Source organism: Xenia sp. Carnegie-2017, unplaced genomic scaffold (genome assembly GCF_021976095.1).
Source record: "Xenia sp. Carnegie-2017 unplaced genomic scaffold, XeniaSp_v1 HiC_scaffold_2, whole genome shotgun sequence".
In the NCBI taxonomy this organism is placed as follows: Eukaryota; Metazoa; Cnidaria; class Anthozoa; order Malacalcyonacea; family Xeniidae; genus Xenia; species Xenia sp. Carnegie-2017.
Genome location: NW_025813482.1, coordinates 4,652,693 through 4,675,940, shown reverse-complemented (window position 1 = coordinate 4,675,940; position 23,248 = coordinate 4,652,693). Strand labels below are relative to the sequence as shown.

At 33.6% G+C, this 23,248-nt stretch overlaps 2 protein-coding genes across 3 annotated transcripts; one reads left to right on the top strand and one right to left on the bottom strand.

The window, feature by feature from the left end:
- The first annotated feature begins 3,324 nt into the window (after positions 1-3,324).
- LOC124440012 (rho GTPase-activating protein 15-like) lies at positions 3,325-15,394 on the top strand. Of its 2 annotated transcripts, XM_046990335.1 has the most exons (18): positions 3,325-3,927; positions 5,219-5,428; positions 5,890-5,991; positions 6,255-6,362; positions 7,665-7,844; positions 7,983-8,075; positions 8,276-8,340; positions 9,325-9,403; positions 9,692-9,793; positions 10,214-10,312; positions 10,536-10,554; positions 10,895-11,005; positions 11,089-11,187; positions 11,266-11,364; positions 13,187-13,264; positions 14,301-14,435; positions 14,766-14,871; positions 14,955-15,394. In XM_046990335.1, the coding sequence occupies exons 1-18, from the start codon at positions 3,463-3,465 to the stop codon at positions 15,136-15,138; spliced, it is 2,334 nt and encodes a 777-aa protein (XP_046846291.1). In that variant the 5' UTR covers positions 3,325-3,462; the 3' UTR covers positions 15,139-15,394. The 2 variants fall into 2 exon arrangements, with proteins under 2 accessions (XP_046846291.1, XP_046846292.1); XM_046990336.1 differs by lacking the exon at positions 7,665-7,844.
- Positions 15,389-21,631, bottom strand: LOC124440014 (sperm-associated antigen 6). Its single transcript, XM_046990337.1, has 13 exons — positions 21,534-21,631; positions 21,294-21,389; positions 20,801-20,967; positions 20,371-20,439; positions 19,284-19,398; positions 19,030-19,157; positions 17,217-17,294; positions 17,000-17,105; positions 16,860-16,927; positions 16,456-16,608; positions 16,186-16,377; positions 15,855-16,117; positions 15,389-15,592 (listed from the first exon to the last, which is right to left on the bottom strand). The coding sequence occupies exons 1-13, from the start codon at positions 21,556-21,558 to the stop codon at positions 15,526-15,528; spliced, it is 1,527 nt and encodes a 508-aa protein (XP_046846293.1). The 5' UTR covers positions 21,559-21,631; the 3' UTR covers positions 15,389-15,525.
- Between the last annotated feature and the right edge of the window lie 1,617 nt (positions 21,632-23,248).

The following is a 23,248-nucleotide window of genomic DNA, read 5'->3' as shown; positions in this document are numbered from 1 at the left end:
TAGCCAATCAGAATAGTCATAGGTCGTGCGATGATTATTATAACCAATCAGAATTAAACGGATGATATCGTGTGATCTGTGGTCACTGGTCACAAATTTCTAAACTTTTTGCTCTCTTCATGAACATTTCATGAACATTAAAAGTTTGTGAACTTTTTGTGAACTTTTCTAAATATTATGCATTTTTGTATTTTCATCATTTTCATAAAGAATGTATCGATAAATCATAGTTCAATGAAAAGAAAATCTTCATAGCTCGACAGTTCTTTCAAAACAACGACGATTTTAAGACAATCCGATGTTTTCCGAATACTTCCGAGAGTTTTCAAAAATTTCCGAGTAATCCGTTAACTTCCGATCTTAAAAATTAGATGTAATATGAACTTTTTGACATTTTTGTGAACTTTTGACGCAAGCGAGCATGAATATTTTAAAATTTCATCTAGCAACGCTGTCACATCACTACAATACAATAATCGCAGATCACAGATGCTGTAACACTGGTGCCGGTTGCACGAAGCCTGGATGGCGTTATCCATTGGATAGCAAAAATTTTTAAACTTGCAAAAAAGGTGTTTTTTGTAGAAAAGCAATTTCGTAATTTTCGAAACAATATTTTATTTCAGTGATTGTTCAGTTACACTTTTTGATTTTTAAAAGGTTTTATAAAAGTTTAACAAATAGATAACGCAATCCTGGCTTCGTGCAACCGGCCCCAGATTCACTATTTCACTATAAGCGTAGGTTGTTGCCATATGCCCCCAGTTGATTGATCGATTTGTGTCGAGTTGATAAGCATCTGCATCATTAGTCTATTTTTGATTTTTTGTGAATTATAGACTAAAGTATATATCATTTGTAATTTATATAATTGATGTCTGATACACGATGTTTTGTCTGTCACGAATTATAAAACAGATGCACTTTCAAGTGGCGCGTTGCGCGTACAGGAATTTATTTTTTGTACACGTTCCATAGAAGTCATCAATACATGTTTGTAATAGAAGTCATCAAGTACATAGAAGTCATCAAGTACATAGAAGTCATCATGTACATAGAAGTCATCAAGTTACCCAAGAGTAAAAGAAAGGAATATTTTTCATATTTATTAAGAAAAAACCGTAGTTATGGGCTGCCTATGAATACACTTGTTTTGAATGATTTTTAAAACATTTCATGATAAAATGAGCATTTGAACGTTGAAATTAGGGTTACTCAGTTTTATTGGGAAAATTGTGTGCTTTGAAGAACTTATGTCTACTTTTAAATTACCTCTTGTGTGAGTAAAATGTATGTTCAACAATACATCTTTCGCAGTTATAATATTTAACTTCTAATAAAGAAAATGGTTTTGAATGCTGGCAGAAAGTTGTTTCTCAAAGGAATTGAACTTGATGATTTAGTGATATGAATCCTAATTAATAATTTCACGAAAAGCAAGAAATGACACATGTGTTTGAGTGGCTTGAAAGAATTGAGCATTACTAAAACATTGATGGCAAAAAATTGTTATAATTTTGTTGATTATGTAATCAGTTCTACAAATTTCCTTACAATACATATCTGCACAATACACGGAAGAAGACAAATCATTTGCAGTAGCGTAGCCAGTCCGCACGTGTTTTTTAGTGAGTTTGAGGAATTTATTGTTTTCGCAAGGCAAATTAAGAAAATTTTGCATAGCCGAACTAAATAAGGTTTATCCTATGCAAGGAATCATCTGAAGAAATTCAAGATCACCAGTTTTATAATTCTGATTGGTGAACAGAAGTAGAGTTTTTTGGCGAACGAGTTTACAGTTCATCCTTTGCAAGATGTTTCTGGATGAAGATATGAACACTGCTAAAAGAAGATACCTTGTTCTAGGTGTGTGTGTGGAAGCCATGGTGTTGTGAAAAGTAGCTAATATCTGACGGAATTGAAAAATATGAGCCGGTCGATCGATAATAACTTGCTGACTATAACAAATGTACGCTGAAGTTAAAAATCAGCAGAATTGAGGAATTTTTCATGTATATTACTAATACGTAATAGAATAGCTTCTGGTTTAATTTGGGAAAATCAAGCGCTCGTAAGTTTTTCAAAGACTTCAAATTGCATCTCAATCGTGCATATGTTTTTCCTAAATTGCACTTGAAATCATGCTAACTTATACAAAGAATTTCGTTCGTCATGTAAACGTGGTTGATGAGAACATAGTACAACTGCGCAATAAAACGTTTAACATATGCCATGAAGCATTTGTACTTTTGCTTCACGAAGTTTAATTGTCAAAGAGAGTAACAAATTTTTTTCCAAAAAAACTTGAAAATATTATTGGAAGAGTGCATAGATGTCCAAAAAGATTTGGGGAAAATGCAAAGCGAATATCAGCGTTGACGTTTATAAACCTTCAAACAGTTCAAACAGAATGGAAAAAATAATAAATAAGCTTGACAAGGATAATGAAAAAGCTTGACTAGGACAATGAAAAAGCTTGACAGGGACTACAAGATATTCTGTGAAATATCAAGAATAGTTGCGATCACATGGTTTAGGTAATGAAGAAAGTTGTACGAAAACCTTAATCAGATCTTTACAAGTAGAAAAAAAATTTGTGACTGAAAAAATCCGTCAGAAAGATACAATTGCATTGTTTTGAAGATGTAACTGGACTGTTCTGAAAGGTGCAAAATTGCAAATGAAATAAAGCAAATATAGTTAGTAAAACAAACAGCCAAACACCGGAATGCATCTGTTGACATAAGAAATTACATGCCATCGTAATTCAGTTGGTGACAAGTTAACTTTCAAAGAGATGATCATTTAAAATTTTTTAAACTACTTGAAAAAAAGCTAGTTTGCAGATGATACGGGCGTATCTAAGGTATCTTCTTCCTCTTGTGAACGTTTGTAACTTTATAAATATATGGCCAAACCGGTGATGCTTTGCAGAAGTTCGGTGTGACGGTGTCACCTCATCGAAAGCGTGGTATGATTTATATTTTCTCTTAATACTGATATGCATTCAAAAGTAACTAGTCATAGGATTTTCAATTCAGTTTGTTTTCGATACAAGCGTGAGAACGAAAAGAAAATGTTAATCCTTACAGAATCATTCAATTACCAATGGAATCATTCCATATTTTTAAATAAATAATATTAGAATATATAGTATTAGTATATAATCAACCGGCAGACAATGGAAAAAGCAGAGAAAACCAGAAATTCAAAAGTTTTTGATAGTCATACGCGTTGTCATCTGTTTATCATATGGTGACAATGAAGAATGCAGTAAAGGCGTGAAGGAGCCTGGTAACTAGTTAAGAGTTTTGCTCAGCTTAGAGTATGTACGAGAAATTGATTATCGAAGCAAGGCTATTTTCATCTGATGTAGTTTTATTGCATGGTGATATGCGAGATTGAGGAAAGTATTTATTAGTATTTATCGAAAGATATTTTTGTGGAATAGAAGTGTGAGTTATGCTTCCAACTCAAAAGAACGGAGACGCATTGGTTTCGCGATCATCATCTTATATGGGCAATGCTCCTCAAACATTTCTTGTACGAGCATTGTACTCGTACTCTTACGAATTTCAACCTGGACAATATATTTCTTTTGAAGCTGGAGACTGTTTTGTTCTAGTTGAAAAATCCAATGACGATTGGTGGCATGTAAAGAAAGGTGAACAAGATATATATGTTCCTGCCAACTATATGACGGAGTCACAAATTGAGTTTGGTGATCACAACTCTGCGAACAAACTTCATAATCACAGTTTGCCATCGCCTTCGTCAGATTATTCGTTTCATGACAATTGCAAAGAAATTTCGAATAACAACAACGAAAATAATACGTCGTTTAGTGGTGGTCATTCAAGAAAGATAGTTAATGTAAACGATCAACCTGAGAGGATATACGCTAACGTGTCTTTAAATGTGCCAGAGGTATGTTTATTACTAGTTTGCTTGGATAAAATCTCTGTTTGTTTGCTTTCGCTATAAGGAAACGAAATCATTCCGCTGTAGTAACATAAATCACGATTCCGTAATTCATAATTTAGCCATTGTTTACAAGGCCTAATTATTTTAGACAGACAATTAGGTCAGAAAAATTTTTGTAGTCGATTTGTTTTCATATGTTTCATTTTTCTATTTACAAATTCGCTGCTTCGTTATGGTTATTTGGAGCTTATTTTGTGTGGTGTGTTATTCAATTCCAACCTCAAAACGATGTGATGTGAATTCACTGTGGGCGATGGGAAATTTGCATCGCAATTGTGAACTAATTAATAAAGTTTTGATTTTGGTAGCGTAAAATACGACACTTTTTAGAATATCAAACTCATAAAATATTTTCTACATTAAAATATGGTGAGAATTATGTACACAAATGATAAAATAACATGTTCTCACAACCAGAAAATGGAATCAACCCTCACATTGTTTTGCATATTTCCTTAAGTATATACTACGTACGAAAAGAAAATTTTCTTTATATGGTTTGGAATTGGTTCCTTCCCATATACTCTTTGTTTTAAATATTATGTGGGTGTTAGCGATAAAAATATAAAGTTTATTTTTATTTGTTTTCATCATAGGTTATTTGAGAAATTTGTGAAATAAATTTTGAATGTTTTGTTTTTCAACGTGGTTATATTTAAGTAGCTCAAGCTGTATTATTCTCCACTCAATGCAGAAGCAGAAGGAACTGATGAATTTTAACAGATAATGCTGTTTCATTATATATTGTTATATAAATTAATCATTTTCAGAGTTACTCAATATTGAAAACTTTCAGTTGTGTGGTATTTGAAAATTGTGCTGGTTTGTGCTGAAAGAAATAAACATTTTTAAGAATATCATTTTGTTTCTCAAAATCCCAATTTGTGTGAGTTCTGGATATATTCACTTTCCTGTTGTATGATTTTTGATCATATCTTCCCTGGTATTTTAGAAATCCCTTCATAATTAAGAAGTAATTTAATTTAAACAGGAGGATAATATCTTATTATTAGTTGTCAGAATTGTCAGAATTAATGCATGTTCTTGTATGCCATGTGCTTTTTTGTATACTGAACAGTTTTGGTTTCTGCAACTTATAGCAAAATGCCATATATAGGAAACAGCATGTACTAGTATATCATTCTGTCATTGTAACTCTTTGCTTAGTTGAAGTAAAAACTATAATGCGCTATATATTCTCTTCTCCATGATGTTTTCTCACATATTTTCTCAGTCAAGAAGGATCCGCCATCTTTCAGCTGGTGCAGCAGATGATCAAAAGCAAGCACTTGAATCATCAAGACCTCAATCCGTTGCATTGCCATCTGGTTGGTCATCAGAAATTGACAATAAATCGGGAAGAACATATTACATTAATAACAAAACCAATAAAACATTTTGGCAACATCCAAGTGATGGTACAAGTGTAGAACTACCAAATAATGTATGCACATTTAATTTCCTCTATATATATATATGTAATTATATCTATTGTATTTTATTTGAATAACTGAGTTTGTCCTTTCAATGTGCTGTGTCATACAAATGCATTTGCTTGAATGTTAATTGGTTTAAATCTGTTTTATGAATTTATTGTCAGTTTACTTAATTGCTACTTTTGTTTAGTAGTATAAATTTCTAAAAATTAATTTTTTTTAAACATTTAATGTCATCTGACAGACTCCAGCTATTTGATTCATATTTTGTATGCTGTTCACTTAAACCTTGAAGTATGAATGGTCCATGTAAATTTAGGTATAAGACAATAATGAAATGTATGCGTAACTTACTTTAGTCTGAATATTGTTTTCTTCTTTTTGATATTTTTTTGTGACAAGTTAAGTTATATCAAATCATGCAATTAAGTGTGCTGTTCTGAGAAAAATTAACCTTTTGTTGTTATAGGCAACACAAAATTCAAACAGCTTACCTAGAGGCTGGAGGATGGAAAGACAAACATCAAATGACTACAATATTTTTTATGTCAACGAGTCTAATAATGAAAAGGTAAGCTAATGTATCATTTATATTTGAAATGAATAATTTGTAAAAGTCTGTATTAATAAAAGTTGTACTCACTTTATAACTCTCCAACTCACTCATATTCTCTTTCTCTCTTTAACTATTAATCTGTGTCCTTTACCTTATGTTACTTTCCCTTTGAACTGTATTTGCTTCTTATTCTTATTCATATTCTCTGATTTCTTCTTGTATGTATTCCATTTTTTTTCGTCTTTCATTAAAATGTTTATCTTTTCATCATTCAACAGTGGCAGGCATCCAAAGATGTCCAAGGCCGAACGTATTATTATAACACAAAGGGTGATACGGTTTGGGAACTACCGTCTAATGAACAAGTTTCAACCTTTTTCAAGAGCGTAAGTACCTACGAGTTATGTACGTTAAATTCATAAATGTTTTAGTGCAGTTTGTATAAAAGCATTGTGGTTTTGCCTTTTTCATTCACTTTTGATGATATTGATAACAAACACGAGCTGTAATGTTAATGTTTCACTTTGCAATCCAATTATGAAAGCGTGTATATTTTATTTATTGAGCTAAATTGGATTACCGTCTTTACTCTATGAGATGTCCCAAAAATGAAGACTGCGAAACATGCAAAGATATGCAAACAAAATATTTTTAACACCATTCTAAAACTAGCGTCCACTTTCTTTCGTAAAATTCACCATTAACATTGAAGATTGAATATATTCCGCAGTGTTGTTCATGGTTCCATTGTTATCTTTGTAAGAACGTTTGCATGTATGTAACAATACAAAACTTCGAGTTTTCCTTGTGGTCAGGTTTAGCATTGTGATTTCTAACCCTGTCAATATTTCCGCGACTGTCTTGCTATGTTATATAGGATATGATATAAATCCAGTGCTATATGTATGTACTACACTGCGTTGTTAAGTTATTTAGACTCTTATGTTCGAACTCACCATTACCTTAGCTGCATTGAATTAGATATACTGCAAATGTTCATAAAATCAAATTAACTGTCTGAAGGCGTTTTTTCCCTGACCCAGTGATAGAGGCACTTAAGAAAACATACAGCAGTAACAAAAGCGTTGTCAGCCATTACTAAAATTAGAGATGCGCTCTCATGGAAACTCTAATTTTTCTAATTTCTGTATAAAAAACAGCGTATGTATGAAATAGGTTTAGCACGGGTTGATGACAGTGTTAGCGCTGCTATAAGCGTCATGTCGCTTATACGTGTGTTAACGACTAATGTTAACATAATTTCTAATTAGCAGCAATTTTAAAAAACACTTCAGAAAAACGACGATTTTTTTGAAAGCAAACATGTTTCGGCATTATCAGAATGCCATCTTCAGTGCAGAATGGTTAGTGTTAAGTAATATGATACGTAATATGATATGAATAAATTAATTACAATGAATAGGAATATGATCTAGTTACAAAATTATAAAATATTTACAAAAAAGGAAAAGAAAAATAAGTATTAAGAACTTATAACAAAAAATATTATTATAAAGTAAATATAGTGTTGTAATGACTAATGTTAAATGGAAAAGCCAAGACTTTGATCGACTACAAATATACCAGCCAAGTTTATTACTTTTCATACATTTCTTTATCTTTGAACACTTATATTGATTTAATGAATTTTGGATGATCAAGAAAATTTCGTATTCTTTGTTCTATAGTCTGAAAATAGTAAATTTGATCAAAGAGATCGGATGCGCTCCGATGGATCTACAATTGACATCAGTCAGTTACGAGATAAATCACCTAATGCACATCATCGTCATTCGAGATCCACATCCTTGGTTGGGGGTTTAAAAAATGTCAATGATTCTTCTGTAGACATGAGTAGCTTCACTCGGGTATAAAGATTTTGGCTTTTCTATTTTTATAATTTATACTTTAAGTAAGTTTATGTATAATGCATAAGTAAATACTGTAACTGTAATTATGTTTCTCAAGATATAGTTTTTATTGTTTAACATATGTTGTCATTTTAGGGTCATAAACGTACGTCGTCGGATCAAACAAGAAGTTCGTTGATTCTTTCAGACGACTTTCATCCATCAACAATAATTACGACCTTGGATTATGTACGTGTAGCTACTTATTTTCTATAAGTAGAAGTCGAACAATATATTTTTTTCACATATAAAAGTAGACTTTTCACAATGTAGTGAAATGTATCGCACTTTGACTACATTGTTTTATTGCTATAGTATAATATCTTAGACAAAAAGTCTTTTGGTATAGCTATGATCTATTACTAAACTACTGGATTTGATAATTTTAGTCCATCAAAAAAGAAGGAAATGTTTACCGTAAGAAGCTCTGCGAGGTCGGTGGAAGAAAAGTAAAGTGAGTTGGTTCATTTTCTGTTGCGTTATACATTAGTGCTACACGAATTTTTTTCGTTCAACTGCTTTTTGAGTCTTGTTTCTTTTTAAAGTCGTCCATCCTAACTTATGTTTTATACTGTCCTTACCATCTCTATCATAGTTTGATAAACTAATGATTTTCATACGGTCTTAACCATCTCCTTGCGTGGTCAAATAAAACTAATGACTTTCATACGGTCTTATAACCATTTCCTTGCATGGTCAAATAAAACTAATGACTTTCATACGGTCTTGTAACCATCTCCTTGCGTGGTCAAATAAAACTAATGACTTTCATACCGTCTTATAACCATCTCCTTGCGTGGTCAAATAAAACTAATGACTTTTATACGGTCTTATAACCATCTCCTTGCATGGTCAAATAAAACTAATGACTTTCATACGGTCTTATAACCATCTCCTTGCGTGGTCAAATAAAACTAATGACTTTTATACGGTCTTAACCATCTCTTTTCGTAATCAAATAAAACTAATGATTTTCATACAGTCTTAACCATCTCCTTGCATAATTAGATAAATTAATGATTTGCACACCGTCTTAAGTAAGTAAAGTAAATTTGCAGTGTCGCCTGAAGTCTGTAACGGCCGAACAACGAGGGAGTCTATTCCCTTTTCTTTAGCGCTAAACAAGGGAGATTTATGCTGAGGTGGAGTGCCACACCTACTATCAGCTCCCTGCTACTTTACCGCGCTGATCAGATTACCCGATTTGCGCTACTCAACGCTGAGTTGGCGAAGACTGGCATCGAACCTTGGACCTTGCGAACGCTCTACCGCATCTCCTGTATCTCCTTGCATGGTTAAATAAATTAATGATTTTCATACGGTCTTGACCATCTCATTGCATAGTTAGATAAATCGATGATTTTCAATATTACAACATAATTAATCCTGTAATGAAATGCGGCTATTCATAGATATATGAATTTTTTGTTTTTGTTAGTAAAAACTGGAAACCTTGCTATGTGAAGCTCTCCTCAACCAATATAACCTTATATAAAAATGAGAATGTAGCTCAATCGGTGAGTTTTGATTCCTATGTTGTCTGGAAATTTTTATTTACGTATAGCTAATTGTTTGCTAGTTTTACTTTATACGTATAATGGTGCGTTTAAAGTAGTTGTTGTCTTCATCAGCTTTTGCTACCAGGTCTACCTTTGTTCCGAATAGTAAAAATCCTTCTTTATTTACATTTTGTTTTATTTCTGGTTACCTTTTTTAAATATTCTTCACGATGAATGCGATTTCTTAGTTTTGGGAAACTTTTAATGGCAGACTCAGGTTGTATCTATTTTTTTTTGTATGATAAGAAACAAGGTCTAGCAAAAGGTATGCCTGACAGTGGTTGTGATCTTAGAGGTGCTGTTGTACAGAGAGTACCAGATGAAGGCAAAAGGAAAAACATTTTTCAGGTTTGTGGATTTTCTTTTTACTTGTGTTGCTATTCGGGATATAATTCTAGAAAATTTTAAAATCTCCAGAAAACTATCATTTTATCCAAATTTCTCAAGAATGTGTTCAAATGCAGTATTTTAGCATCGTTGACTTTATAAAAAAGTAAAAACTACCAGAAAAAAATAATCTCGAAAAGCGGAATAGCTTTTCATTTCCTAGATGACAGGAGCGATATTTCTAGAAATTTCTTGGAATTTAACCTGGCGTGGGGGGGGGAGGGGATACTACCATTTCAGATATGGAACATCTAAAGGCACAGTCCGGTGCTTTTATGTGTCCTGCATTTAACTAGTTATTTTCAGAGGATAACGGCACTCATATTTCTAATTTAAACAGTTCGTTTTTTTTGCTTGTACAATTATTTTTTCTATTTTCAGATTACTACAGCGACGAAATTGTGTTTTCTTCTGCAAGTTGATGATATCAAGGAATTTAATGCGTGGTATTCCTTGATTTCTGACGTTGTTAAATTTCTGGTTAGTCGCAATAGTGTTATTGCTTTTTTAATGCAACTTGACGATTCATACAAATTCCAACAAATGTTGTAGTTTCACTAAATGCGAAAATCTCTCAGCTTTACTAACAAAATGTTTCAACTCAACATAAGTTTAGGTGGTAATGAAAATTTAATTTACTCGCATAAAAACTACGAAAGGCCATCCACGCTGTTCTAAATGTATCATTAATTTTTCAATTTAGGAGGAAAGTGAACCAGTTGGTAAGATATTTTCTATTTACTAATCGTTTCTAATCGTACGCCAAACGCTCATTTTGAACAGAGCAAATTTGGTTGATGTTACTTAACTATCAATACGAAAATTATCATGTAAGTTTTGGACTTTTGTTCATAAGTTCCTTCACAAATTAATTTTTGGTTAACAAAATCTCATTAATTAAGCTGCTTTTAGAGTAAGTAAACTCATCTCAAATTTCGATTGAATGCCGACATTTAGTTGATTTTCCATACTAACTAGGGCAAATACTCATTATACAATGTACACTAATGCTCATGATATGAAAGTAAAAGTACCGTATCGATTTTGCTGTATGTTTTGTAGAGAAAGGTTTACAAGCAAGACTGTATGGTGATGTCACCCCTGCAACACATCGAAACTCTTTACCAGCTACTGGTGGCATTACAAGGAGAGGATCGAAGAAAAGTCTAAAATGTACGGTTGCGAAAGCATACTTTATTATATGTCAAATGTCCACCTTCACATGTCACAATCGTATTATTTTGATTTAATCACAGTGCGTGGTGAAAGCGACAAGAAGATTCGTGATAAACTAAAGAAACTCATGACAAAAAGACCAACTTTTGAAGAGCTTCAAAAGAAAGGAATTCTTAAAGGTATAGAACTTAATTGTTGAAATTGTTCTATTGCAAAATAAATTTGTAAAAACGTGTATCTGTGTGTGTCTCATTTAGACGTTACATTCGGCTGTCATATTTCAAAACTGTGCGCTTTGGAACAAAGTAAAATTCCTAAAGTGGTTATTGGCTGTATCCAAGCAATTGAAAATAAAGGTATATGATTCTTTCCTTAAAGTGCGTACACACGCAACGATTTCTCAGTCCAACACTGACGCCATATTACTTGTTCCTACCATATTTGGAAAGTCGTCCGACTCAAAAAATCGAATGAAAATATGTAACAAACGACAGATTTGTTCCCAATTTTTTTATGTTGCTATAACTTCTGAAACCAGCAAATTATTATTATCGAAAGTAACTATTGAAATGTCTTCTGTAAACCCGGAAAAAGAAAGTATCGAGACAAGAAAGCCAAAACAAATAAAACCAAGTCTGCAGAGAAAAAGACAATAGTCAAGATTATTTTCCGAAAAAGAAACACGGAAACTTGACATTGATTTGCCCGTTCTTTAAGCAATTTTTTCTCTCACAGCTGTTTATTTTCTTGTCTAACACGACAAATTTTCCATGTACATGTATAGCAAGAGTCACGTAATATGGCGTTAGTGTCGGCCCGACAAATCGTTGTGTGTAAACGTACGTACCTTTAGCTATTTCTCGCATTTAAATCTACAAAACGTGCAATCGCAAAACCATAAACTTGCATAGAACGTTGAACTACAGAGTTCATGCAGCGCCTATGTAGCTAACTAGCTATAGAATTATAGAATGTAGAAGTATAGAATCTAGAACTGTAGAATGATAGAATCTACAATTATAGAATTATAGAATCTAGAACTGTAGAATGATAGAATCTACAATTATAGAATTATAGAATCTAGAACTATAGAATTATAGAATCTACAATTACAGAATTATAGAATGTAGAAATATAGAATTATAGAATCTACAATTATGCAATTATAGAATTATAGAATCTAGAACTATAGAATTATAGAATTATAGAATTATATATTATATATATTCTCTGATGATGGCCCTGGAATACAGTCGCAACACGGTGCCATTCCAGTAAACTGCTATAGTGACAAGAATCTCTCGTCCATACGCAGTTTAAAAAAGAGATTTGACTCGTCTCCAATCCCTGTGGGCTTGATAGAATTATAGAATCTACAATTACAGAATTATAGAAGGTAGAGCCACAGTATAGAAACAAACAGTAGTATATATCATTATACTACTGGCTGCGGCTAGGCACCACCTAAGCGCTCCTATTGGTCAGAAAATGCAATTTACTGGCTGCCACTGTACTGACATGCGTAATAAGATATGCATTTTCTATAGGGTGGGATTTCTGTTTGTTTCTATATTGTGGTAGAGCTATAGAATTATAGAATCTACAATTACAAAATTATAGAATCTAGAACTGTATAATTATAAAATCTACAATTATAGAATTATAGAATGTAGAGTTATAGAAACAAAGAACCTGTAATTGTGCAATTGAACAACTAGTACTAGAATTATAGAGAGCAATTTAACCTACGGCATAGCTGTAGCATGTATAGGGGCATCGAAGATTTATAGCGACTGTCATTTCTGCAACCATATCAAGAAAGTTCATAACGCCTTTGAAAATAAAACGTTGTTTAAATGTTATATAATATTGATGATGTAATATATATGTCATGACTTGTAACGTGAAATTATAACTTGAACATTTCAATTTTCTGGAAAAAGCCTTGGCTAGTAGATTTCTGTATCTAAAGCTCCGTGTATGTAATAATGATGTATTTTCGTGTATACATTATATTCATCTCAATAAATAAAGCTTAAGCCAACCTCGTTAAAACACAATGACAAATGTTAGAGATGATTAGTAACTATATCGATTTAAAATCGCATGACAACAATGTAACCAAAATAATTGCTGCAGCTTTCCATCTTTAACGATATGATTTTTTTATTTACCAAGGTCTCGACTTCGATGGTATGTACAGAATATCTGGTAACGCGTCACTCATTCAAAAACTCAGATTGACTGTTGATCAAGGTAATATTGTTAACGCTTTTCTTAGATTTCATGTCACTTCCTTATTAAGTTTGAGAGGTCGGTAATACTTCTGGGCGGTAAAAGCCTATTACTTCTTGTCATTAGATTTGCTTTTTATTAAAAAGATTCATTTGTTGACTTATGCTGAGATAGGCTACTGTAATTTAGTGTTACAATTCGTACAAATATGAGGCATTGATTATTTATTGGTCAGCACCATGGGCGGATAAATGCTAAACTACGAAGAGGGGTGCAGATTTTCCAGGGGGGTGCATCATTGTCCTAGCTAAATGTCCCAGGGCCTCGAGCTATTGTAAACTTATATGCTTACAGATAGGTGAACCTTGAGAACCGAAATTGTTATTAGCTTTTTACAGATTTTTTTATAGAGTTAAGTAATGATACATTTAACGTAAACGACAACTTTTTTTAAATTTTTTATTGCAAACATGTTTCGGCAAACTTATGCCATCTTCAGCACGGCTTAATAAATGAAGTATTTACATAGAAATAATATATAAAGAAATAAGATACATGACAAGTGTATAGAGAAAAGAGATGGAAGCGGAAGTTATTTACAATTATGTTGTGATTAGGCGTGTTAGGTTATTTACAAATTAAAGATAGTATTGACATTCTGAATTTGTTAAGATTAGGTTTAAGTTTTTTTTATGTACAGTGCTTCTTTATATATTATCTCTATGTAAATATTTCATAAAAAAAACTTAAGAAACAAATTCAGCATGTCAATACTATATATTGCCAACGACGAGTGAAGCACGAATACAACAGTTGCTTTCACACGTGACAAACCAGGGATAAGAAAATAAAGTACAAACTGAGTTGACGTGGCAAAGTAACAACTTACTTCTCGTTTAATAATTTATTTCAATTTTAATGTTTCAATGAAAACGCACATGGTAGTAACTCAATTGCAAATGGCGAAAGTATAAAATATGTAATTGCCTTTGAAATGATAAGTTACTGTACAATATCTTAGCCTAAATTAAAAACAATGTTTCCTTTTTCCTTACAGAGGAGGATGTAGTATTTGGTCAGCCGCCTTACGACGATATTCATGTATTGACTGGAACATTAAAACTTTACTTTCGTGAATTACCAGAACCTCTCATTCCCTTCAACGTTTACGATAATTTCATCAACGCAATCAGTGAGTTTATTTGGAGTTCTCCGGACAAACAACGTATAGGTTTTAAAAGCTATAACGGATAAACTAATTCAAAATCAGTAATGTTTTATTTTTTAATATTAGCTTTCATTACTGTTTTTATACTATTTTTCAATATGTGTTTTTGAAGTTGTGAAATTTTATTGTGTTAGCGTTTATTGCATTTTGTATGAGTAAACTGAAGTGTCCTGAACCCAACCCAATCAATTGAATGGTAAATGAGCCTGCTAGTTTTTAAGTTCTGACGTAACGCTAACTGAAAAGGTACATCACGAATTCTCATTATACTTTGTATTACTTCGTGTAACACAGGATTACGTACAAAACAACAGAAAAGCGATGCCCTTCGTGCTCAAGTTGAATACCTTCCGTCTCCAAACAATGAAACATTGAGATATTTAATGAAGCATTTAAAAAGGTAAGCCATTATGTTGTTCTGACAATCTTTATTTGTTTTGTCGAGTAAAGGAGAGCTGCTCTTTAACACTTATTTTTTCGTAGAGTAATGGAAAATAACAGTAAAAATCGAATGCATGCTCACAACATTGCCATCGTCTTTGGTCCGACTTTGCTCTCCCCAAAAGAGGAACAATTTGCTAATATCGCCGTAAACACTGTCTATCAAAACCAGGTTGTCGAGTTTTTGTTGTTAGAATATGACCAAGTCTTGGGGAGCGATTATTAAATTATGTATCTGTAATCATCGTCTGATTGACTACATACTTGTAAATAATTTACTTGTGAGAGCACTGCGTAGTTAAAACATATTTATATAAATTCATACCTCAGTGCAAGCCCTACGTATACAAACCTGAAACCATAACCTCATTTGCACTTAGATAATAGTCGTACGTTTTCTGAATTGTGTGGTTTCTGAATGTTTAATGTCAGTGATAGCCGAAATTTTTTGTAATTGAATTAAACACGTAATTCTCTATTTATTCCAGCAGTTCTACTGTGTCAATTTAATGCTGTCGATGAGAACTGGCAGTAAATAGTTACTATTATTATGTTATGTACAAATTTTATACCACATCCTGTCGCGTTTTAAAAACTTCACAATGAAAACAAGTTAAATTACTGGTTGGTATTGTTCAACTCTTTCCAGTAATTGATCTGAATAACCAGGAGAATAATATCTAAAACAAGCAAAAAAAAAACTGTTCACACTTTGCATTTCTTTCTCTCGCTGTCATAAAAGGGGTGGTGAAAGCAATTCCCTCCTTCAAGATCATACTCTTCATTTGTAAATCAATTTTTTTTGTTTTTGCTCATTCAAAAAAAATCTTGCCAGCACCACTGCGTGTATAATTCTTTGCCTCGTGCAACTCCAAGGTTCTTGATTTCTCTCCCAGGAAGCGCAAGATAAAGATGAAGACATACTAGACATAAAGCACTTACCTGACAATTTCTTCGGGATAACAACTGTTTATGGTAGAGATATGTTCATGAAGTGCTGACGCTGGATCTGCTTTTATCTCTTGGACTTTTTTCAATCCTCCAGTTGTAACAAAAACTCTCCTCGCTTTACTGTCGTGTGGCAGCACTTTAGCAAACTGACCTACGACGTGTTTCAGTATGTTAGGCGGAGCATCGTGTAACAAAGGCTCCAACGCTGGAAGATGAGTGCACTTTTGTAAAGTGTTCTTCAATGATCGCTTAGCCTGTTAAACAAGTCTTTCTCCAGTAAATGTGTCGTGAAATTCACTTTTCGAAAGCATAACGTACGTACCTTAGCTTGTAAGTCTTCAGAACTACCAGTTTTTAGGTAAAGTTGCAGTAATCTCGGTAGAACATTTGCTACGGCAACAGCTTTTGCGTGTTCTGGTGTGTGGCGTCCAATCTGGCCAAGTGCCCAAGCTGTCGCGGCCAATATGTGGTCTTCCTTTTCCTCACTTAGAGCAATAGCCAATTGGACAACTCCCTGGAATATGATATAACGTATTTAAGGACGAATGCTACGAATAGTGATAACACGTCTAAAAGCTAATGAAGTGGATACCTTAGATACAATAACTGCCATAGCCAAATTTTCAGAATGGGCAGCAACGTATCCCAGCATCATGATTCCAGGAAGGCGAACATTACTATGAGAATCTCCAATATAATCAATAACAGCGGCTACACCTCCAGAATTCACAATTAACTGCGAAAGCTATAAAAAGAAACTGAAATCAAGTTGATCTTCAAGGTTGGTGAAGTTTTGAGAAGAACTATTGGTGATGGCTGTAGATATGCACCTCCTTCAGAGTCCTTTGCAATCTACTTTCGACCTTTTTACTACAATCATCAACAATAATTTTCCTCGAGGCCAATCAACTTGCACAAACTTTAAAACTGTGTTATTTTAACTATTCAATTGAGCCTTAATGTTAAAATATTGATGGAAGTCCAAATGAAACAAACCTCGGGAGTATGTTTTGCAATTTCACGAATTAACGTTGCAACATTTTTTCTTACATATTCATCTTGTTCTAAAGAAATGTAAAACCACTTGAAAACACAAAATCTTCGTAGACATGAAGTACATGCTATGCCATACATACCTTTAAGACATGTAAGAATTGCCGGGAAGATTTCAGCTTCCACAACCATTTCCGCTAAATCCACAGAATGCTTAGCAATCTGGCTAAGTGCTGAGAATATTTGACGCTATAAAATTAGTGAACAATTAAAACTATGCTACAAAAATAAAGACATAAGTTATTCTTCTTGATAAAATTACAGTATAAATTTGCGCAATATTTTACAATTATTTCCTACCTTTAATTTAGAATCAGGATTGAGGATCATTTGCGCAAGATGCGCAATCGCTCCAGCATCTACGACTGTCTGTGCAAGCTAAACCAGGTTTGAAAAAGACAAATTGTTACCATGTTGTATGAAAACTAATAAGGTGACCATGATCTACGCTATGATAAACATGACGTACACCATAAAGTGATAAACATGATTTACACAATCGTGATGACCATGATCTGCACCATCATGATGGCCATGATCTACACCATCATGATGACCATGATCTACACCATTATGATGACCATGATCTAAACCATCATGATGACCATGATCTACACCATCATGATGACCATTCTCTACACCATCATGATGACCTTGATCTACACCATCATGATGACTATGATCTACACCATCATGATGACCATGATCTACACCATCATGATGACCATGATCTACACCATCATGATGACCATGATCTACACCATCATGATGACCATGATCTACACCAGGGGTCGCCAAACTACGGCCCGCGGGCCAGATGCGGCCCGTTGGGACTCTCAATCCGGCCCGCAGAGACACTTAAGAAAGCCAATTTCATCACTCACATTGAGAAAACTGAACAGACTAATTGTGATTTTGCTATGATATTACTCTTGGTTGAAATTTAACCTTTAAATTTTGAATAAATATTTTCTGAACTAATGAAGCTTGTGTAATGTGCTTCGTTTTGCGCATTTAATATACGTGACAAGTTTTTTAAAATAGACATGTTTCGACATCTCATGATGACATCTTCATTATAAGTGAAATAATAAATGATACAAGGTTTATATAAAAGTAATATAATACATAAATTACAACAATAAAAAGGAAATAAGATAATATAATGAGGAGCGTCCGAGCGTATTATAAACTAAATATTGTATTGAATTTAAAAACTTGAACATTGACGTCAGGGTTAGTTTTGTTAACGTGGAATGCTTCTTTGATTTTAAGGGAGAATGAGGTGTCGGCAGTGTCGATGATTTTGAAGCAAGAGGGTGAATAGTTGGTTTTACATAAGTGAGATTTAAGAAGGTGTCGGTAGATATGAGAGTTTTTGTCTGTTGTGGTATGTTCCCTAATTCTGGTGGATAAATGGCGCGAAGTTTCGCCAATGTATCTTATTTCCTTTTTATTGTTGTAATTTATGTATCATATTACTTTTATATAAACCTTGTATCATTTATTATTTCACTTATACTGAAGATGGCATCATGAGATGTCGAAACATGTCTATTTGTATGTCTATCATGTACTTCGTTTTACTAAAATTTTCGCTCTTTGACCAGCGGTATACGGTTCGTCGGCCCTCAACATGCTGGATGAAAGTTCATGTGGCCCTCTGGCTGTAAAGTTTGGAGACCCCTGATCTACACCATCATGATGACTATGATCTACACCATCTTGATGACCATGATCTACACCGTCATGATGACCATGATCTACACTATTGCAATGACCATGATCCAGGACTGGAAAATGGCCGACAACATTGCGCCCATGGCATCTTTCTGGAAATTACTAGCGATGGGTGAAGGCTTGTTTTCAGTCATTAAAAAGTTCCCAGAAAATATTTATTTTTGAAGTTTGCTCTCTGGAAGTGTAGCACTAATCCTGGCCTGCCATGATGAACACTATCTTGATGATCCTTATCAACAATATTTTAGTGTACATGACGCTGCCTTGGACATCTCAATCTACATTACGTATCTCATTAAACACACTCTAGACTATTCTGTCAATCATCATGTAGCTTGTGGTGTGAAATATTGAGAAACTAAAGTGTTTCAACCTCAGGCGAATGCTTGCAGATATCACTGAGACCAGAAGCTGCAATTCTCTTCAAAGAAAGCTCTGGTTCTTGAATGCACAATACCAATAATGGTACAGCACCAGCATCAACAACAGCTTGTGACAGTTCTTTATAAATAAAGCTATGATCAGTAATTGCTATCATATCTATTAACACAACAATGCAAATTAATAAACAAAAAAGAGAGTTCAGATAAAAAGAGCGATGCATTTTAAAGAGCCTTGAACATTTACCAGCATTATGTCTTGCAATGTATCCTAGTGCCCAGGCTGCTGCTTCCTTTACTCCAGGATCAAACTCTTCCAAACAAATTACTAATGCATCCAAAGCACCACAATCTACTACAGCCTGTTATTAATGGACAATTGACAATAGTCAGCAATATGTTATTGAAAATTTAATAAGTAATACCGTAAATGCTCGAATAAGCGCCCAGCTTCCAATAAGCGCCCCGCTTCGAATTAGCGCCCCCCCTAGGACTCAAATTTTGAAATAAGCGCCCCCCTTCCAATAAGCGTCCCCCCCCTGGCACAACTGAAGGCAGTTCAGCAGCAACTTCAGCAAACACTGGAGAATGATCCTTTTCAGGATATCACGCTATCAGATGTTGAAGATGCTGCCCTGTGTCAACATTGCTTGATGACAGCGATACAGAAATTGAGATTGATTAAGGATCAAATGGTTAGCGAAAGACGCGATATAGCATAAACAATGTCAGTACTATTTTCATTGTGTGTTAAATTGAAGACAACCGCTGAACATTAACGGCAGGCTTTCTTTATATATACAAAACATTTCACGATGTTAAACGCATTGTACAATACACATGCCCTTTTAACGGGCACCAGGAAATCGCTTGGAGAACATTTCAAGTTTCACAAAATGTTAATGTTGCTTTCTAGAATGTTAACGTTTTCAAAATTTTCATACTTATGTTACAGTTAAGGTCACAAGAAATAAAATACCAGTGTCATTTTCGTCAAACCGAAAATGAAATAAGCGCCCCCTTCCAATTAGCGCCCCCTCGCCTCCAAAAATTAAATAAGCGCCCCGGGCGCTTATTCGAGCATTTACGGTATGTGCATAAGATAGTCAGTAACATGTGATTGAATATATAGTCAGTAACATGTGATTGAATATATAGTCAGTAATATGTGATTGAGAGAATAGTCAGTAAAACATGATTGAAAGTATAGTCAGTAATATGTGATTGAGAGAATAGTCAGTAAAGCATAATTGAAAGTAAAGTCAGCAATTACATGATTGAAAATATAGTCAACAACAACATAATTTAAAGTATATTCAACAATAAAACATCACCTGGGCTAATTCAGGTGAGTGCTTTGCAACAGCTCGGAGCACAAATGCTGCAGCCTTCTTATAAAATCTCTAAATTAAATTACAAAATGCAAATTTAATTTTTCACTCCATGACAACTAAGTCTTTGTTAGGGTGTAAAAAACCATAATACATTATATTGACTTCAAATATTGTTTTGGTCATTTGGGCTACTGAATTTCCTAATTTTATAATTTCTATATACAGTATAAATAATTATTTGCTATCCAAGAAATATAGCTGCATGAATTTATTGATATGCCAGTCTAGTAAATTCATTTGCCTCAGTATCATAGGGCAAACGAAGGAAATAGAATTTCATGAGTGAACACTCAAAATTAATCTGGCAAAATTAATTTGCCAAAATCTAGCTTGTATATCTCTCTAAAATTATTCAATATTATTAACATACATTTTGCTCAGCAAGTGAATAAACTAATTGAGGCAATATATCTCCCTTCACAACAGCTTCTGCTAAGTCGTCATTATAATTAGCTAATCTTCCCAAAGCCAATGCAGCAGTCTGTTGAATTGTAGGAACTATGTCCAGTAACAAGGGACGCAACAATGACATGACACCTAAACAAGATTGAAATAACATAGTTAACTAAGGATGATAAAAGATTTTTTAGTGTTTGGATAACCAGGGAATGTTGTGAATGCCTGATTCCTCTTCCTCCAGTAAGGTATTTTTTACATGATATTCAATGAATCATGATTGAACATGAATTGATTGTGTTACAACTGTCATAACAAAGTTTTTCAATCATCTAATGAGTTAAAGTAAGGGGATTGTATACAAGGCTTTAGTCAGTTGTAATATTTAGTACAAACTACTCATTGAGTGACTCTTTTGGTTTTCATAAGTTACCAGACATGGATGAAAGACGAACCATACAATTTACCTGCATTTTGAAGTGTTTCGATGTTTTGAGGACGAGAAGCAAGTTCAGCTACTGTCTGAACAAAGGTTGCTCTTGATTTTTGATACTGTTCAAAGACTAATTTAAAATCAAAAGATTCAAAACATATTACTTGCTTTTCTTACTCCTTCAATATTAATCAATCACATTCAGACCAAAACAAACTTGAAATAATTTTTAACAAGTTTCTCATTAGTCATAACTAAAAAGGCATAGATCCACCTTGTAATACTTGTCTTGTACTCATTATTGGTTATTTTTCGTAAAACAAAATTTTCTCTGAAGGAATACGAATAGTAAAATTGTGTCGTTTCTGGCGTCAAAACTGTAACTTAGCAACAAACGAGAATACTGAAGTTTCCAGGCATATTTTACGTTGATTAAGCGCTGACATAAGGTGGTCACAGGCTCAATTTCAATGTAAATCAAACACCAAAAAAATTCTTTTATTAGCAAAGTTTATGAGAATTTTAAGGTAAAGATATTTACTGTATTATTACTGGATTTTGAACTGACTGTTGTTAACTCTTGTGAATTTGGTGATAAAGAGATTTTTGTGAAGATATAGTAATGTTGTTATTGTTGTCATGTCACTCATCGACATGTAATTTAATTTTTTTTTCTATTTCACGTGTGGTGCGCAATGGTGGTGCGTCCGTTATGTAATTTGAAATGCCATGTGTGTGTGAAATGAAGTATATTCAATTCTTGATCCATGTCACATGATAAAGCTGGTCTTTCATTCATAGTGATGAGGAAATTCACACGAATCAATGAAGAACAGGAAAGGCTAAATTTTGCCAACAACTTTCATACAATGACCTTATATTATTAAAAACATGAAATGAATGTGAGACTTGCTCCTCAAGCACTGAGCGAATTTTTAGCTGATACTAATTACTTTTTAGACGAATCAAAAAGGTTGCTTAGTTACAGCAAACGCCCTTCCCTTTTCAATAAGAAAATTAACCAAATTTTGACATGCTAAATTCACGAAATCCTTTCGGGAAAGGTTTTATCAAAAGATTAGACAAGTAGAATTTTTATCCATTATGAAATTATTTCTAGTGATTTACAAACACGGGTAACCAAAAGTTGCTCTTGGAATCATATTTCAATGTACATTCATAATCATACTTCAATGTACATAGTATGAAGCCATTACATTACATTTTCCTTTTGCAATTGTATTTTCCCTGTACGTACTAAATGTCAATTGACTAATCAAGTCCTACCACTCTTTCCTTGAACAGAATCAAACAACTTAACTCATTCTCATAAATATTTGCTGGTATGTGCTCTCCTTCGATCAGTCTCGCGTAACTTGTAATTTTGTGCCATTTGACCTTCAGAGTGCTCCAGGCGCACGTCAAATAGCAAATTTTGCTTTAGGTAAATACCGCATTTGATGATGGCTACATGCGAAAAGAATATTTTTGGAGAATGGGACACTCTGTAAAGCGATGTAAAGGTAGCAATGGTTGTCTATGCTCATGGGTGATGTACTTATGTGCGACAAATAGAAATGACTATTATTGTTGCAATAGCCTCATGTAAAATTTTGGAAAGGCGTGACGTTAACGTAAACCGAAGTCGTAAACCTTTTTCAGTAGATTCGGGAGAAGACTTCCATACAAAAATTATTAATATCAATTCCCCTATAGCGATTTTCCGTATTTCTTGTGTGACATTTTGCATAATATGGCAATAACATAGTGAACTAGTTGTCGCAACTCAATATTCGGATTTGGTCTCGTCGCGAGGGTATTCTTTCGGTGGGGAGGCTTGCGCTTGCCCCTTCTTTCTTTTCCCTACTTTATCTTGTCTACGCTACTAGTGAGTAATTTTGAAGTAAACTTGAATATTTTTTGAGTTATGTCATGTAACATTCTAATGGACAGTGTAAACTGACAGTAAATAGCAAACACACAGTATTG

Bases quoted from the DNA above. Each gene is read 5' to 3' on its own strand.
- LOC124440012 (XM_046990335.1), top strand. From the start codon at position 3,463: ATGCTTCCAACTCAAAAGAACGGAGACGCATTGGTTTCGCGATCATCA. The intron at 6,363-7,664 runs GTAAGTACCTAC...TTTGTTCTATAG, and splicing joins TTTCAACCTTTTTCAAGAGC to TCTGAAAATAGTAAATTTGA. The intron at 8,341-9,324 runs GTGAGTTGGTTC...TGTTTTTGTTAG, and splicing joins GTCGGTGGAAGAAAAGTAAA to TAAAAACTGGAAACCTTGCT.
- LOC124440014 (XM_046990337.1), bottom strand. From the start codon at position 21,558: ATGAGTACAAGACAAGTATTACAAG. The intron at 17,295-19,029 runs GTTGAAACACTT...AACCTGGTTTAG, and splicing joins TCTGCAAGCATTCGCCTGAG to CTTGCACAGACAGTCGTAGA. The intron at 17,106-17,216 runs GTAGGAAATAAT...CTAATTTTATAG, and splicing joins ATCCTGATTCTAAATTAAAG to CGTCAAATATTCTCAGCACT.